The sequence below is a fragment of the Strigops habroptila genome, chromosome 1 (genome assembly GCF_004027225.2).
Source record: "Strigops habroptila isolate Jane chromosome 1, bStrHab1.2.pri, whole genome shotgun sequence".
NCBI lineage: Eukaryota > Metazoa > Chordata > Aves > Psittaciformes > Psittacidae > Strigops > Strigops habroptila.
In genome coordinates, this window is record NC_044277.2 from 106,557,656 (window position 1) to 106,573,146 (window position 15,491).

A 15,491-nucleotide genomic window follows, 5' to 3' on the forward strand; every position below is an offset into this window, starting at 1 on the left:
AATCCAAGCTCTGCCAGCAACTCCCCTCTCTATACGTCAGGCTGCAGAGTGCGGTGTCACCCAACATGGTCAAACAGGAGTGGCTTAACCATAGATCCACATTAGCTGCTCAGGGGAACAGCATGATGACATTTCCTTTCAAAGTACCCATTTGCAGCACCACTGTAGTTAGTGTGTGGTGTACACTCATTTAATTTTCCTGATCTGTTGCAGATTGGGTTATCTTTGTGGCAAAACGTTGTTGTCTTGAGTAACTTGATGTGCTGGGAATGCAGGATTCGTGTTGGTACATGCTGGGCTGAACACAGGATATAATGGGGTGCTCAGGCATGTACTAGGGTGGTAGGTGAAAATCCACATGGCTCAAAAATAAGGACAATCCAAAGGCTGAGCTTTCTAAAGGAGCCGCTGCGGGGCGGGGAGGGTGAGCGGACCTGGCGTGGGACTTGCCCTGCCCTGCCCTGCACCGCAGGGGCACAGGCTGCTAGGAACAGTGTGAGTTGGCACCCGAGCAGCTGGATATGAGGGCAAAAATAAAAGGAGCAAGTCCACTGCCAGCCTTTAAAGCCGGAAGAGCAGAGGATTGCTGTGTGCGCAGAGCAAAAAGTATTGAGGCCTGCCCTTTCCCGGATACTGGACGTGCTGCAGCCATGGCTCTCTCGGGACAGAAATAGCACAGTGAGAGTTGCTCCATCAGTCTCTCTCCTTTTCCCCAAATCCCAGCCTTTCTTTTCCCCCCTTTCATTTCCCAGGCTGCTTTCTACCACCCCCCATACTGTTTCCTGCCTCTTGTGGAGTTTTTTCCCTTCTTTGCAGGAAATTCCTGGCTCCCATGGCTGAGGAAATAGTAGTGCTGGTTCTAGTCTGGGAAAATGTGGCCCAAATTCCCATGTTCTAAAACTTTAACATGAGGTTTTGAGTTGGTGCAGGAAGACATAATGCATGTCTGAGCACGGTGATGTTGGTGATGGCAGAGTCATCTGGAGGAAACCCTAGATCTCCTCATGCTCTCTAGCACAGAGGAATATGCAATTGCTCTGGTAGAAAAATGATTGCCAGTGATTGGTGAAAGCCACTGATTTATGTGAGATGACTCAAAATGTCCATCCTGTGCTTTAGCTGATAAACTTCAGTGTTGAAATAAATTCCCTTTGCGGTTTACAAAAGCTCTGCCCCCAGGAGCGATAGTGCAGATGGGGCAGCTGCTCCCGCATTCCCTGGATGGTTTCTGAGTGATTTCAGGCTCTTTTGGCTTTTGAGACTATTTGCATTTTTTTCTATCAGTAGATTTTTAAAATGGCTGCTTTTTCTCATAAGCATCCCGTCAAATAGCGGGAGAGATCTGTCAATGTCAAACTCAGACAGCGGCATTTTCCAAAGAGGACTTGATGCAAATTTCAGTTCCTGTCAAGTCTGACAAACCCGAGAGAGCACAGGCTGGAAGTGGGTTTTATAACTCCTGCTCTCAAGCGTCACAGTAATAGTGTTTCCTGGCATTTAGAAACAGGTTTGAGAACAATTAATCAGAAGAACTTGCTCAATGTAGCCTCCAGTAATGGTGAGGGAGTATTTTCTTGGCGGAGTGTGTTGCCTAAAATTACAGGAGAGGTGGGGGTGTGTGTGCACATGTGGTTTTGGAAAGTACCCTGGGCTTGGTATCTTATAATGAGCATCCCTCACTCCCAACAGAAATTAAAAGAAACTGTGATGATTTGGCAACTTTCTGAAAACAGCTTTCAAGTTTGGTCTCCCAAAATAGACCACTGCGTCTCTGCCTTTGTAGAGTTACTTGATCTAATGTTTTCTCTGTGCTGTAGTATATTAGATATGGGGCATTTAAAAGAAGGAACAAAACAACCAGTTAATCTCCAGGACTTTTTCAGCCCAAGGTAATCCAGGCCTGTAGAGAGGCTATTTCCATTAAATAAGTTCTCGGATCCAGTGAGTGCCTCTCAAGTGTGAGATTGCCCAGCAGAGAATAGTGTGACCAGCAGGTCGGAGGAGGTGATCTTGCCCCTATACTCTGTTCTTGTGAGACCTCACTTGGAGTACTGTGTGCAGTTCTGGTGTCCTCAACATAAGAAGGACATGGAGCTGTTGGAGCAAGTCTAGAGGATGCCACAAAGATGTTCTGGGGGCTGGAGCATCTCTCGTATGGAGACAGGCTGAGAGAGCTGGGCTGGGTCAGCCTGGAGAAGAGAAGGCTGTGGGGAGACCTTAGAGCAGCTTCCAGTGCCTAAAGGGGCTACAAGAAACTTGGAAAGGGGCTTTTTACAAGGGCATGTAGTGACAGGACAAGGGGGAATGGTTTTAACCTGACAGAGGGGAGATGTAGATTAGATATAAGGGAAAAGTTCTTCACTGTGAGGGTGGTGAGACACTGGCACAGGTTGCCCAGAGAAGCTGTGGCTGCCCCATCCCTGGCAAAGTTCAAGGCCAGGTTGGATGGGGCTTGGAGCAACCTGGTCTGGTGGAAGGTGTCCCTGCCCATGACAGGGGGTTGGGACTGGATGAGCTTTAAGGTCCCTTCCAACCCAAACCATTCTGTGATTCTCTATTGGACTTGAGTCTCAGAAGAACCCTGGTATCTTCTGCTAAGGTAAATATTAATATCAGAGCTGCTGTAACAGCAAAAAAGTGTATCAGTACAAAAATCTTATCAACAGACTCCAAAGATCATAGTGCTTTTGACTTCAGATAAATGTATTTAAATGGGGATTTTTTTTTTTTTTTTTTTTGTTGTTGTTTTGGGTAACTCCCTTCAGTCAGAGCTCAGCTCTCCCCAGCAGCAGTGGATGTAGTTGACTCATCAGAAACTCCGGTGCCCTCCATAGGCACAGGGTAAATTCCAAACCCTTGTAATAGGAGGCTGAGGAAAAAGTCAAGCAAAGCTTTTTTTCTTTAGCCCTCTTGTTGTGTTGTTGGTTGGCATGGGTAGCAGCTCAGACTTCCAGTTGAGTCTTCCCTAGAAGCAGCAATACGGTGTTCTGCTCTGAGCTTCAGAAAATACACTGCCTCTTACCTATAAAATATTAGACACTTTGCTGGCCATCATTTAAGAAAGATTTGAATGCAGTAAGTTTCCTGCAAGCCATCCTTGCACAACTGGCTGGCTGGAGCTGAGCTCAGGGCAGTCTTGTGTCATTAGATAAAGCCAGATGTCCCTCACCAGTTGCATCTTCTGATGCTGGTTACAGGAAGGACTGTGTGGTGTTTTTGGCCTTGGGGAAGTCTTCCTTTGGACTAACCAAACCGGTGTGCCCACTCTGTTTCTTAATACAGGGGAAAATCCTGGTTATATATGCATTTTTCTTTGTTAGGCGTGTAAGAAAACAGCATGTGAGTGGTGGGGCTGCCGTGCGGGAACCACGAGGCTCCGCTTCCTATTGCGCGGGAAGTGACATGGTGAATGTAAATCAGTGGTTTGATATCCTCAGGATGTTTACCCTGGTTTGTTCAGTGTGTTCCTGTTAATTACTATCTTGCTGTTAATTAGTGCTGATTCCTGGTAGGATTTCAGGTCAGTTCCAGGATATACATGAATGTTATTTAAGTGTAACACAAAATAATAATGCTAGCCCCTGTGCTAGCATTATTTTTTCGTAAAGTGCTCTGTGACTTACCTGTCCCCACCTCACCTGGAATATCCTCTGCCTTAGTGTTTTTATTCCTGTGTGTTACCTCCATTTCCTAGGAGCACACATGGACCCCTTGGTTTAGCTGGCAGCTCCCCTAAAGCACCCACCTAGTCCAAGAATTGTACTCGGGGTTTGCCTTAGACATATCAAATCAATGTATTACCAAATAAATACGGGTTGGCAGTGACTTTTCTGATAACGTTGACCCTCACGATAGGCAATATTGCCCTCTACTGGTTAATTACAGCTTAAAGGATCCATATTTTCCCCTTTCATACAGCAGCACTTTGCTATAACAAATTCTTTTTCAACCCGTCTTGCTTGGAGCAGACGGCAGGTTTTGGTCCTGATGCAGCTTTTTAGGATGCTACAGCTCGTGTTTGATTCCCCACCCCCCCCCCCAGCAGCTGCTTTTCATTTAGAAGAACTTGACGCACCAGAACCCCAAACATTAATTATTGTTTTTAAATGTACTAGTAATACTAAATCCCTCATTTTCAGAATTAACCCTTAGAAATGCAACTTCCCCAAACTGGTTTTGGAAGTGAAATAGCTGAAGGTTTGTAATTAATACTTGCATTAGTGGAATAAGAGCTTTGATTGGCACTGTAATCTGGATGCTGGTTCCAGCAGCCCCCAGTAATTGCCCCCTTCCCTGCCCCAGCTGGGGCAGCCACAGGATGAGCCGGATCCAGGCACTGAGCTGGGTTAAAAATAAGCTCGCACAAAGAGTGTTATTTTTAACCCGGGTCAGTCCCATCCCCTGCCTGGGTTCACGGCGCGGCTGCCCAGGCGCTCACGTGGGACTGCTGGCTTGGAGGCACGGGAGAAGGAGGCGAGGAGGACCTGTAGGGGGAACAGAGGGCTGTTTAAAGCTGGAGAACCCCTGGAAGCTGCTTCTCAAGCGGATATTCCAGCTCTGAACTGGGCTATGGACCCCCCTTCGCACCAGCTGTCTTCCTAAAAGCCATTTCCAGGACAAACATCACTGCTGACAAAGCTCCAGCAATGTTTAAGCACTTTTTGGTGGTGATGCCCTGTGTGGCTGACCTTTCCCAGAGTAAATTCTTTTCAAGTCTCATATTTGCAATTGGTACAGCTAGTTTTGTTCAGTCTGGCTCAATACTTAAAGGGGGCTTATCAGAAAGATAAGAGACAGACTTTTTGGCAGGGCTTGTAGTTATAGAACAAGGAGTAATATCTTTGAACTGAAGAGTAATGTCTGAACAGATTCAGACTAGATACAAGGAAGAATTTTTTTACGATGGGGGTGGTGAGGCACTGGCACAGGTTGCCTAGAGAAGCTGTGGCTGCCCCATCCCTGACAGTGTTCAAGGTCAGGCTGGATGGAGCTCTGAGCAACCTGATCTAGTTGAAGATGTCCCTGCTTGTTCTAGGAGGGTTGGACTTGGTGACTTACAAAGGTCCCTTCCAACCCAAACCATTCTGTTATTCTATGATTTAGCAGCAAAATGTGCTGCATGTGTAGTGGTGGGGAGCAGCTCTGCATCCCCCCAGGGCTCCACTGTAGGGTGAAGGACAGATGGCGGATAGCATGGGCAGCCCAGAAATAAGAAACAAATTATTCTTCTGGGGGAAAACTGGGTAGCTTTGTGGTCTAATCAAAGTAAATGAAGTATTTGACTTCAGTTGCCACTGTACTGTGTTTAGTGGCATGCAGATGCAGCCCCTCCAGTGTGCCAATGCTTTCACCTCAAATAGCATAGTAAGGCTGATGGCAGCTTAAGGGGGAATTTTCTTGCGGTATAACAGGTCAGCTGATCTCAGCAAACATTCTAATTGCAAATCCTTGATGACAGAAAGTTAGGGAACTTAGAAGGAAAAGGCTGAAGATAAACTTCCAAAGGGATGCTGGTTCCCTGAGTCCAGTATTCTTGCGCTACTGTTAGTATGTGTGATTGAGGTGCTTCTGCAATGCACACACACAAGCACAGGCACAGAGCTTTGAGAATGTCCACAGCACATTTCTCATTCCTGCGTCTGCTTGCCAATATAAATTTTAAACACACATCAAGCAAGACTTTACCCATCAGAAAGCCACGCAGTGTGTGTTTCCATGGAAGGGGAGGGCTCTCCTATTTCTGGTGCACTATAATTTGTTGGGAAGTGAACTCTCTTGACTGGTTTTTGTATGTGCAACTGGTGTACATTGGTTTCCTATGCTGGCTTGTTATAGCCTTCATTTTCATAGACCAAGTGTTATCAGACTGATACACGCCTCAGTGCTGTTTGTATAGCCTGTAAAATCCCACACCCTCTTACGGGAAATGACGGCAATTCTGTATCTAGTGTTTTCTGAGCTTTCCCTTGCTCACTGCCTCTTGTAGCTAAAGTGCTGTGCTCCATGCAAGAGGAAGAAAAGCTGTCCTGCCAGCCTGCTCCTTCTGCAAGGGGAACTCTGCACTCAGAGTTTTACATTGGTACAATGCAAGGCAGGTGGTGTCTAAATGCATACATCCTTGGTGTTTCCATCACTTGTGCTCTTGTATTGTTTGCTCGTGCCTTCGGAAGTGCAGGAGATTCCAGGGTAAAAAAGTGTTAGTGTTGGGGGAGGAATGGACATTTAATCACCTGGGAAAAAGGGTTCTCTGCATAATACCTATGCACATAAGGCGCTCAAGCGCACAGCGGAGCAATATGCGGCACGTCTTGGAGTCCCCTTCTCCTGTGCCACAGTGCACTGTGAAATGACTTTTTAAACATACCTTGCCTCCTTTTCCTCATGCCCTCAGAAGCATCTCCCCATGTACGATTACAAGGTAAAGACAATACAACCTGTTTTGTTTGAAAATGGTGGTGGTTTGGTGCACACAACAAAGTGGGTATTACTGCTCTTGTTCCTTACAGTGTACGTGGTGCTTTTTCCATCTTCAAAGCATTTTCCAGCCATGAACTAAGAGCACACGCATTAGCTGAGAGCACACACCCCTCCCTAAGCAGCTGATGCCGGGCACATCCCAGGAAAAACTTCCAGAATGTGACACACCACTTTTGATGCAAATAGAATGACGCCATATTTCATCAACTCTATTAAAAGTACTTAAGTAATTGAATTAATGAAACTTTTAAAAGCGTTTAAGAGACAAATGTGGTACACACCTTTCTTCTCAGTTTTTTTTTGTTTTTTACCCATCATTTTCCCTGTTGAATGTCTCTGGTTGGCTTTTTTATTTGTCGTCTTGCTGTTTGCTTTTCAATGTGTGGTTTTGCTGGGTTTTTTTTGTGTTACGGTACAGCATTGGTACTGTTAAGAGTCTGCAGCAAAGGAAAGTGTCATCTGCACAACAGCATGAGTATGACAGGAGTAACTCATATTTCATATTTTTGCAAACATTATGGGTTTATTTCCTTTGCGTTCATTCGCCTTTGCTGTGCATGCTGGCCTTGCCCCCTGGACTGGGCTTACCTCTTGCATCTTCAGTGCAATTCCCATCTTCACGTGGTCCTTCACGCTTCTCTACCATCCTTCCAGCTGTGGATATCCAATATCCAGCCCCTCTGAACCCAAGTTGGCTTTGTTCTTCTCCCACCATCCCTATAGCCAGCTTGGGTATTTCTCCCTCCTTTCCCTATAGCTTTTCCTTGAGGAGGGCCAACCCTTCCTAGGCAGATGGCCCACGTGAGGTGGAATGAGATGACATGCTCTGCACAGGACAAAAATATCAACCAAAGCCATGTGCTTTGCTCGCTCACCTTGCCCTTGGGGAAAAAGGAGACAGTGGTTCCTGGGTTGTCATATCTAGCTGACTTTTGGGTGGCTTCAGTGAGGTGAGAGGTCATTGACAGAGCTCCACACACTCCCCGATTGACATATAGATGGGGACTGTCTGTGAGCTAACCACAGTCAAGGCAGTAGTTTTGACACACAATTTCCAGCCCAGTTTTGATGTTTTTCAGGCTAAACATAAGCATTTTGGGTGCAGCTCACTGTTCTTGCACTCTTTGCTTTTTCAGGTGAGGCAGATGAAGAAGCTTTTGCTGAGGAGTGCAGACGGAGAGGACAACATGCCCTACCTTTCCAGCCGACCAACCCTCGCCTGCTGAAGTCTCACAAGCCTGCCAGTTCCCCCAGATATGCCTATCATTATAATAGCGATGAGGTGGAAGAACAAGATAGAAGCCGGGTTACAAGCAGCTTGGAGACCCCTTTTTATTTATCAGGTGTGCACAAGCATGTTGATGAGAAATGCACAGATAAGGACCTATCAGCTAGTCAAAAGCCAAAGCCAAAACCAAAAAGTCAAGCAAGAGGTTGTTGCTGTGTGTTGACCTAATGTTAGCTCCCCGATAGATAATAAACAGCAGCCTATGTGCCTTCATCTTGCATTTAGCTCTGCTCTTAAACTTAGTCTAGATTCAGAAATGCCTTGGGATATTCAAGGATCTGAGGCAAATATCTTTATGCTGCTGAAGTGCCCATGCTCTTTGTTCTTAAAAGTGAAGGGCTTTTAGAGACTAACTGATCACAATACTTTACACATTCATTTACTTAAATTGTGCTTGGCTTCTTTGTTCAAGGCAAAGTTCAGCAAGTTGATATTATTTCTGGAAGCTGCAATTTTAGGCACGTAAATCCTAGTAGAGAAGGCTGAGACCATTCAGGTGAATGCAGAAGCACAGCGAGTGTCCCAGTTATTTTTGGAAGTAATTAGTCCTTTGATATATTCCCTGTCTGTAATGTTTTAGCAATACAGTCCAGAGGCTATCTTGGACAACAGAGTCCTCATAACTACTTAATTTAATTTGAACCTGTGGTCAAAGATCATCCAGGACTGCCAGGACAGGTTTTTCTGAAACGTGAAGATGCCTTTCTACTTGGATGCCCAAACCAAGGGCCATTCTTAATAGTGCTGAATTAGGTGAAGTGCGAGCATATGAGGCTCCTTAGGGTAAACACAGTGCATGGAAAAACATGCAGTGTACCCCAAAATGTGTGTTCACATACTCCCAGTGCTGCACCAACTTCTACTGCATTTATGAGCCTTTAAATCTAATGCTGCCTTCTGTATGGAAGACCTAACGATATAATGTGGGATGACAGCTTATAAAAATAGAGACATTTAGATAAATGTCTTCCTGATCAGTTGCTGGAAGTTTTGTCTCTTTAGGGATGGCCGAGTTGAATCTTTTATTTAAAAAAAGAAAAAAAAAAGTTTAAGATTCCTCTGCAGAAGCCTGAATGTAACCTCTGGGCTGATATCCTGAAACCTCCCATGCAAGGGTTTTAGATTTTGTCTCCTGTATCTATAGCCAGCAAAACAAACCTTTGGCTCTGCATTTGGAGATTTGAGGTTCTCTGCAATCATAACAATATGTCATTATGCTTTCCAAAGAGCATCTGAGTTTGACATGCACCTTGCAAATTTTGGAGCAATTTTTAAGATTGCTGAGGACTTTTTGCTGTGAATCTACGATCCAAGACGCACAAGTTTGCAATTAAAATGAATTTCTAGAGGTATTCGTATGATCACAAAACCCTCTCTTCTGCCAGTCGGTTGTGAACTGCCGTAAAAGATTCAGGGTGAAAACTTGATTGCAGTAAGACTAAGATTTTACTGTTGCTTTAAATATTTTGCCTGCTGTTCCTCTGATGGACAGGGCTGCTGAAGGACTGGTCGAGTCAGTCATAAAACCCTACGTGAGTGTCTTAATCCCTCCTTGGGAAGTTCGTGCATGAGCCCTGGCCAGTAACGCCATTCTCCTTCATGGGTGTTCACTTCTGCCAACTGCCTTGCCCAGCAAGCAGGCTTCACCAGCACAGCGCTGTAATTACATAGACCACTTATATGCTCCCACTTGGCTTCTCATTGATCACTGCAACAGCTGCTGTGCTTACACGGGCCAGCGCTGGGAAAGAATAGCATCTTTTTCTGCCTTGGTCCAAAGCCCACTCAATTTGGTGGAAAACAGTTTTGTTCAATGGCCTCAAAACAGGCACTGTTCCACCTCAAATCTGACTGTTTTGCTACCACTGGTGTGTGGCCTTTGGCAGCGAGACTGCGTGGCAGTTTTAGACGTTGTCCCAGCTAGAGCACCTCAAGCAAATCCTCAGATGTTAATGATTCACCTGCAGTGGAATGGTTTTCTTTTTGCAGCTCTAAGAGCGGGAATGTTTGAGTTTTAATTTGTAAGTGTGTAGCAAATTTAAATGAAGGAAAAGGGGATAGGTTTCATCTTGAATATGTGGTGGAATGCCTCTGGAAACAGCCATCTCTCTCTAGTGCTCAAAGAGAAAGGCTGGCCAACTTGTTTAGACTGGCAACCAATATCCAGAGGTGAGATGAATCCTCTCCTTAGTCAGGATTTCCAGGCATTACAGCTGGTATGTAATAGAAAAATTAGAGTTTGATTCTTCATCTAACATTGACACTTTGCGTTTTAGTGGAAATTGCTCTGAGTTTCATACTGTTCCTGGTTCTATAAGGGACTTTTAGAATAAAACTTTTTATGCTCTGAAATCACTGCATATCTCGAAACAGTTCTATAGCTCCAAACAAGTAATTTTTTAATCAGAATTCAGGTACTGCAAGTAATGTGCTTCCTGATAGTATGATGTATGGCTGACTGGTGGTACCCAAGCTGTGTCAAAGTGGTATTAATGCCAACAGAGACCTGGGGGGGTTGCAGCCATTAATAGTAGAGGTAGTGGTAACTACCCTTAAAAAATGACTTCTTTGGGTTTGAGAGTTTTGACCTTTATCTAGCAAGAATGGTTGAAATGTTTAATTGTTAAAATACTGAAAAATACATGATACGAAAGATCATTATTTGGAAGATAATATTGCAAGGTTTTCTCTTCCTTTTGGATGAAATAGCTTGCATTAACCTAAAATTTACACCATTAATAATTCATTTTTGCTGCATTTTTATCCACTGGCATCTCTGAAGAAGAAACCACTTTAAAAGAACTAGCTTAACTAATCTTGATCCTTTCCTGGCATGGATTCCTCTGCTGGAAAGTTGAGCTATTTGTACTTTATTTCATCTTTAATGCAGTCTCCGTTCTTTTTACCAGCATATGCTTTCCTGAATTACACTTTACTAACTAATAAAATCTATATGCTTGGTTATCCAAACTAATTACTTTATAATTCCCTCACATACTTGTATTCAGGCATTTAATGGAAAGAGAAAGGAAAGCAAAGCCACTGTTTTCTGTGGAAATCTAATGTGCAAAGAATGCTAGACGTGCGGATGGGAGGGAGTTCACTCTCCCTTTGCTCCACATCCCCTGGCTGTAGCTATGTGTGATGGGACAGGATAATATCCGTCTTCTTCCATCGCAGAGAGTGGGAAGACTGGCTGGTTTTGGAGGCCGGCTGGTTGTTCCTTGGCTTAGCCAGAGCTGTCTTCACATATGGTTTTTGGCTGCTAGTACAAGAGCATCCCATTACCCATTTACTTCCTGTAGAAGGTAGCTGGGTTGCCCGTGAAAGGGCTTCCAAGGCTGCATAGACTTGCAAGCTTTTGCTTGCCATGTGGGAGTAAAACCTTGAACTCTATTCAGTAATAGTATCACCTTAATAGCAGGCAAGTAGGTTGTATCTGGCTTGGTATGTTCTTGTAGCAATTCTAGGCAGAATTGGTATTGAGAATAGTATGGTGAGCAAGCATGAAGGAAGGCCCCAGTAAGTTGCTGAAGTTTTTCAGTCCCTGAACACATCAAAGTTGGAATTACATCACTGGGTTGGCCAGTGAAACTGGAGAATTCGCTCCTTGGATTTAACAGTGGGGATAATTAAATAGTGGAGCAGCATACCTAGACGGGGTGGGATGTTTTGTCACCTCAGGCCTGGATATAAAGGCAGGTTCTCTCTCTGTGATGCTCTGTGGCATGGGCCAGGAGCTATGGATGCGGGGAGAGAATTAGTAGGTCAAACTGTGGTGTGTGTTGGGCAGTGGCTGGGGCCAAAAGGAGGGAATGTGAAAGTGTAAAGCTGTAATTATAAATTGAATCGCACACATAAAATTATACTAGAGCTGTGATCTGGGGTGAATTTTTATAATGGCATATGGAAGTATGGTCAGTCTAAAATAACAGATGGTGGCTGCAACCCAGAGGTAAGCTAGCTGCCTTTGAAAGAACAACTTATTGTTTTGACTAGAGAGATCTTTCTAAGATCAGAAAATTGGAAAACACTACAGAACCCAACTTGTACATGGCCTGCTACCCTATTAAAACTTTGTGCATGTTGGAGCTATGGCTGCTTTCATGGTTTAAAGAAGGGCAAAAGACTGACCACAATCTTAGCAAATAGTAAATCTCAAAAATCATTTTCTCTGGGACTTGAGCAGAAAACATGAATCCCTCGCACCCCAACCTCAGTGCTTCAGAGCCTGAAAGTGGAAAGAAGCTCCTCCAAAGTCTTCATCTTTGCAGGAGATTTATAAAAACCAGGCCAAGGCCTATCCTACTGGTGGATTGTGGGTCAAGAAGCAGCAATGCTGTCTGTTAATCATTGGTCATGATGGAACACCTTGTTTCCTTCTGCTGACTCCTATGCTTTCCTGTGCCGGCAGAAGGAAGGTGGAGCAGACCCATGACTGCTCTCTGCATCCTGGTAGAGCAGGCAGATGTCAGGCAGAGCAGGAAGAAGTAGGATACCACAAATGGGTTGGGTAGGACACTTGTCCCTTTGGATCAATCACTCGATGTGCACACCTCCCTTGTAGTCGCCGCCCAAGAATGTGACAAGTTTCATAGTCAGTGACTGACCAAACCTGTGACTTTGGGAGGTGCAGATGGCAGAGAAGCAGGAAAGTCAGAACGAGTAAGACACCAGAAGGAAAGTCAGTCTGGGACACGGCAGAGAGGCTTCCCAATTTGTTTTTTGGTCCTTGTTGAGGGGTTGAGGATGTTGCTACTAAGCATTGTTGGAAGTTGGTTTCAGCCTTCAGCAGCATTATGAAAGCTGTAATAGCTTCAGTGCTCTTTAGGCTCTTCCAGAAGTAGAAGAGAAGACGATGAAATGGAAAGAGCAGGCCAGCCAATGCTGTTTGTTTTAGACAAGAATTGTCCTCATTGTAAATGAAGTGTAATTCCAAATGGTGTGGATTCTTGCTTTATCCATCTCTGCTCCTAGCAGCTGACAAAAGCAAGAGCATACTGAGTTAGGGTGGTATCTCTCTGCATTTGAGTGAATCTGTTTTCCCAGTGTCAAAGCTTGGGAAGGCTTCCAGCAACCTATTCTCCCTCCACCCTGTAATGCATTTCTAGACTTAAGATTGCTAACAAATTGCTTTTAAGGGTGGGAATTTGAAAAGCCCTTCTCCAAGGCCAGAACTGTTGTTTCTATGACCACTTCATGATGCTGGCGGCTCACCAGGACACAGATTCATTGCAAATTAATCAAATAGCAGATTTTGTTCTCTCGTGACTTTGGGGCTAGTCTTGTAACCAAGGCAGCCAAATGTGCTTTTAATGAGTGCTGGTTGAAGTATTCAAGTGAAATACATACCAAAGGGTTACATCTTTAGTGTGCAGTTTTATTTTTGTTAGGAGCTGCTTCAGTTGTGTGGATCAGGTTTGTAGCTGTTATCACTCAGCATTGCATCACTGGAGCTGAAAGCCTGGCAAAGTTTGACCTATCCTTTCTTCTTAGGTGGGGGTAGAAAAGGAAATGGTTGAGAGTGAAATTATTTATCACAGCAGGCTCAGAACAGAAAAGACCTGGCAGTTTTCTCTTGAGGAATACTCTGTATTTGTGTGTTATCTCCTGCTTTGGCCAATCTGTTTCTGTGTGTTAGTGATAACACTTGAAAGATTTCCACTTTTCACCCTTATCATTCTGGTGGCTGGTAGGAGACCATGTTGTCAAATGCCTGAATATCTTCATATCACATTATTTTAACATTTGGGTTGTTTCATTTGTAAGACAATGAATTATGTGGCATTCATTTCAAGTCATAATTTACATTGACTCACAGTATTTTTAAGGAAGAGTTGCTAGAATTGCTTTCAGAATCTCAAACATTTGAAGAAAATGGACTTTTGGGGAAAAAAAAGTATTGTGATATAAATAGCAGTATCAGATGTAATCGTGCCTGGATGTGGGAGCCTTTTAGAAATACTGACAGTGTTTTGAGAATGAAAAATGAGAAAATTATGAAGCTAATAACCTGTTAGGGTTTAATGATACTTCCCCAAATATTAATGCTTCATAGTTATTACCTGAAGTAGTTCTCATCAGCTGATATGATGCTGTTTTTCCCTGCAGTAAAGGGAAAAATGCTTTGAGTAACACCCTTCAATGACTGATTCTCAGGAGTCAGCACGTCTCTTCTGCCTCAGTTGGCCTCTGTGGGAAAGCAAAGAGATGCTTGAAACCTTGTGGGATGTGTGCCTTACAGCAGTAAATTAAATGCCAAGGGATCCTATTTTTGGCACTGTGTAAGTGACCAAGGGGCTCACATTGAAGTAAACTTCATGGATGGAGTTTTCAATTAGGAGATGTTCACACAGTGTCCCTGGGGCAGAATTGTAGCTCAGGAAGGTAGCAGGGTGCAGGGATAACAGTCATCTGCAATTCTGCAAAGCACTGCCAGTTTTTCTCTTCCTTAAACGATACAGCTGGTTTCCACTCTAACTTTGCTCAGGCTAATCACTCATGGCAGAATTTCTAAATAAATATCCTGCTGCTTGACTCAGACGATTGCAAAAGATGAAGTCATGCTAGAATGATAACCTAGGAACATTTTGTCTTTGCTACAAAGAGGAGTGCATTTCTTTTAACATACAAGCTTTTTGTAATGTCTCAAGCGATTTTAGCCTAAAGACTATCTCATGGTTCTCCCCAAGTCTTAAACCAAAGACCTGCGGTTCTGCTATGGGCACAACCCTAACTGCACTTGGGAGGAGCTCTGATGAGGAGGAGACTTCAGCCACAGTGTGGCTTCATGCTCCTCTGACCTCCCACCGGTTTGTTTTCCCATCTTAATTTTACTACTGGTGCTAAATTGATGGAGAACCAAGTCTCTTTAGGCAATGGTGACATGGCTTCCTCAGGGTCATCTCTGCCTGCCTGCAGACAGACTGGAGGGAAAGAAAGAGATTTCCAGACAAGCAGAGCCGTGCCCTTTCTGGGCCATTCCTGTGACTCCCAGCCTTGCCTCTCAGCTGGCTTGTAGGGGCTCCTCTAGTCCGTGCTGGCCCTGTTCACTGGACTGTTCTAACTCCCAGTGGCAGAGCACTGCTGAGCTGAAGGATGCCTCCAGCTGTCTCACAGCACCACAGAATGATTGTCTGAGGGAAATGTTTACTAGCTTTGAGGTTAGCTTTTGCTTGGGCAAATGTGGTGTTGGTTCTGCACCCTTCACTGTCCATGCAAGAGTGCAAGTTGCATTTTACTGCAAGCTTGGAGGAAGTGATGCAGAGTAAGAACTGTGTTCATGCATCTTTGAAGGTGGGGAACATTGGGATGATGACCACATGGCTGGAGGCTTGTGCATACTGGACCTGTAGCAAATAATTGCTCAATGCTTCCATGCACCATTGGAGCTGCAGTAGAATGTAATCTATGGTGCATAGTTAAGCATGAGCAGGCTGATCACCTGTATATAAAATGCATATTGGTAAACACTGAGCATCTTCTTATTTACTCAGGATTCTTGGCATTCCCTAGTCTTAAAATGAAAATGCAAATACTGTGGTAACTGACTACTGTGAGCAGGAATCGCCAGTACTTAAATAGCTCCTGCTTTATAAGTATTATTTATTACTTCTGTTTTGAAAATTATTCTGGGTTTGCATGTGCTCTAATTTTGAAGCTTTTCCTGAATGGCTTTGAAGTCTTTTGAAAGTCCTCCAGATCTTTTCAAACTTCAAAGATTGAC

The 15,491-nt window shown here is 44.2% G+C and overlaps 1 protein-coding gene across 7 annotated transcripts in view; it reads left to right on the forward strand.

Annotated features, from left to right (window-relative positions):
* The window catches only part of DNAJB6 (DnaJ heat shock protein family (Hsp40) member B6), an 85,172-nt gene that overhangs the window by 43,077 nt on the left and 26,604 nt on the right, over window positions 1-15,491 (forward strand). For 6 of the 7 annotated variants that reach the window (XM_030500448.1, XM_030500404.1, XM_030500412.1 and 3 more), the window contains exon 9: window positions 7,614-7,820. In XM_030500448.1, the coding sequence (XP_030356308.1) occupies window positions 7,614-7,820 (207 nt within the window). Of the gene's footprint in view, window positions 1-7,613; window positions 10,399-15,491 lie in introns of those variants that run through there. The other variant, XM_030500437.1, reaches the window with a different exon arrangement.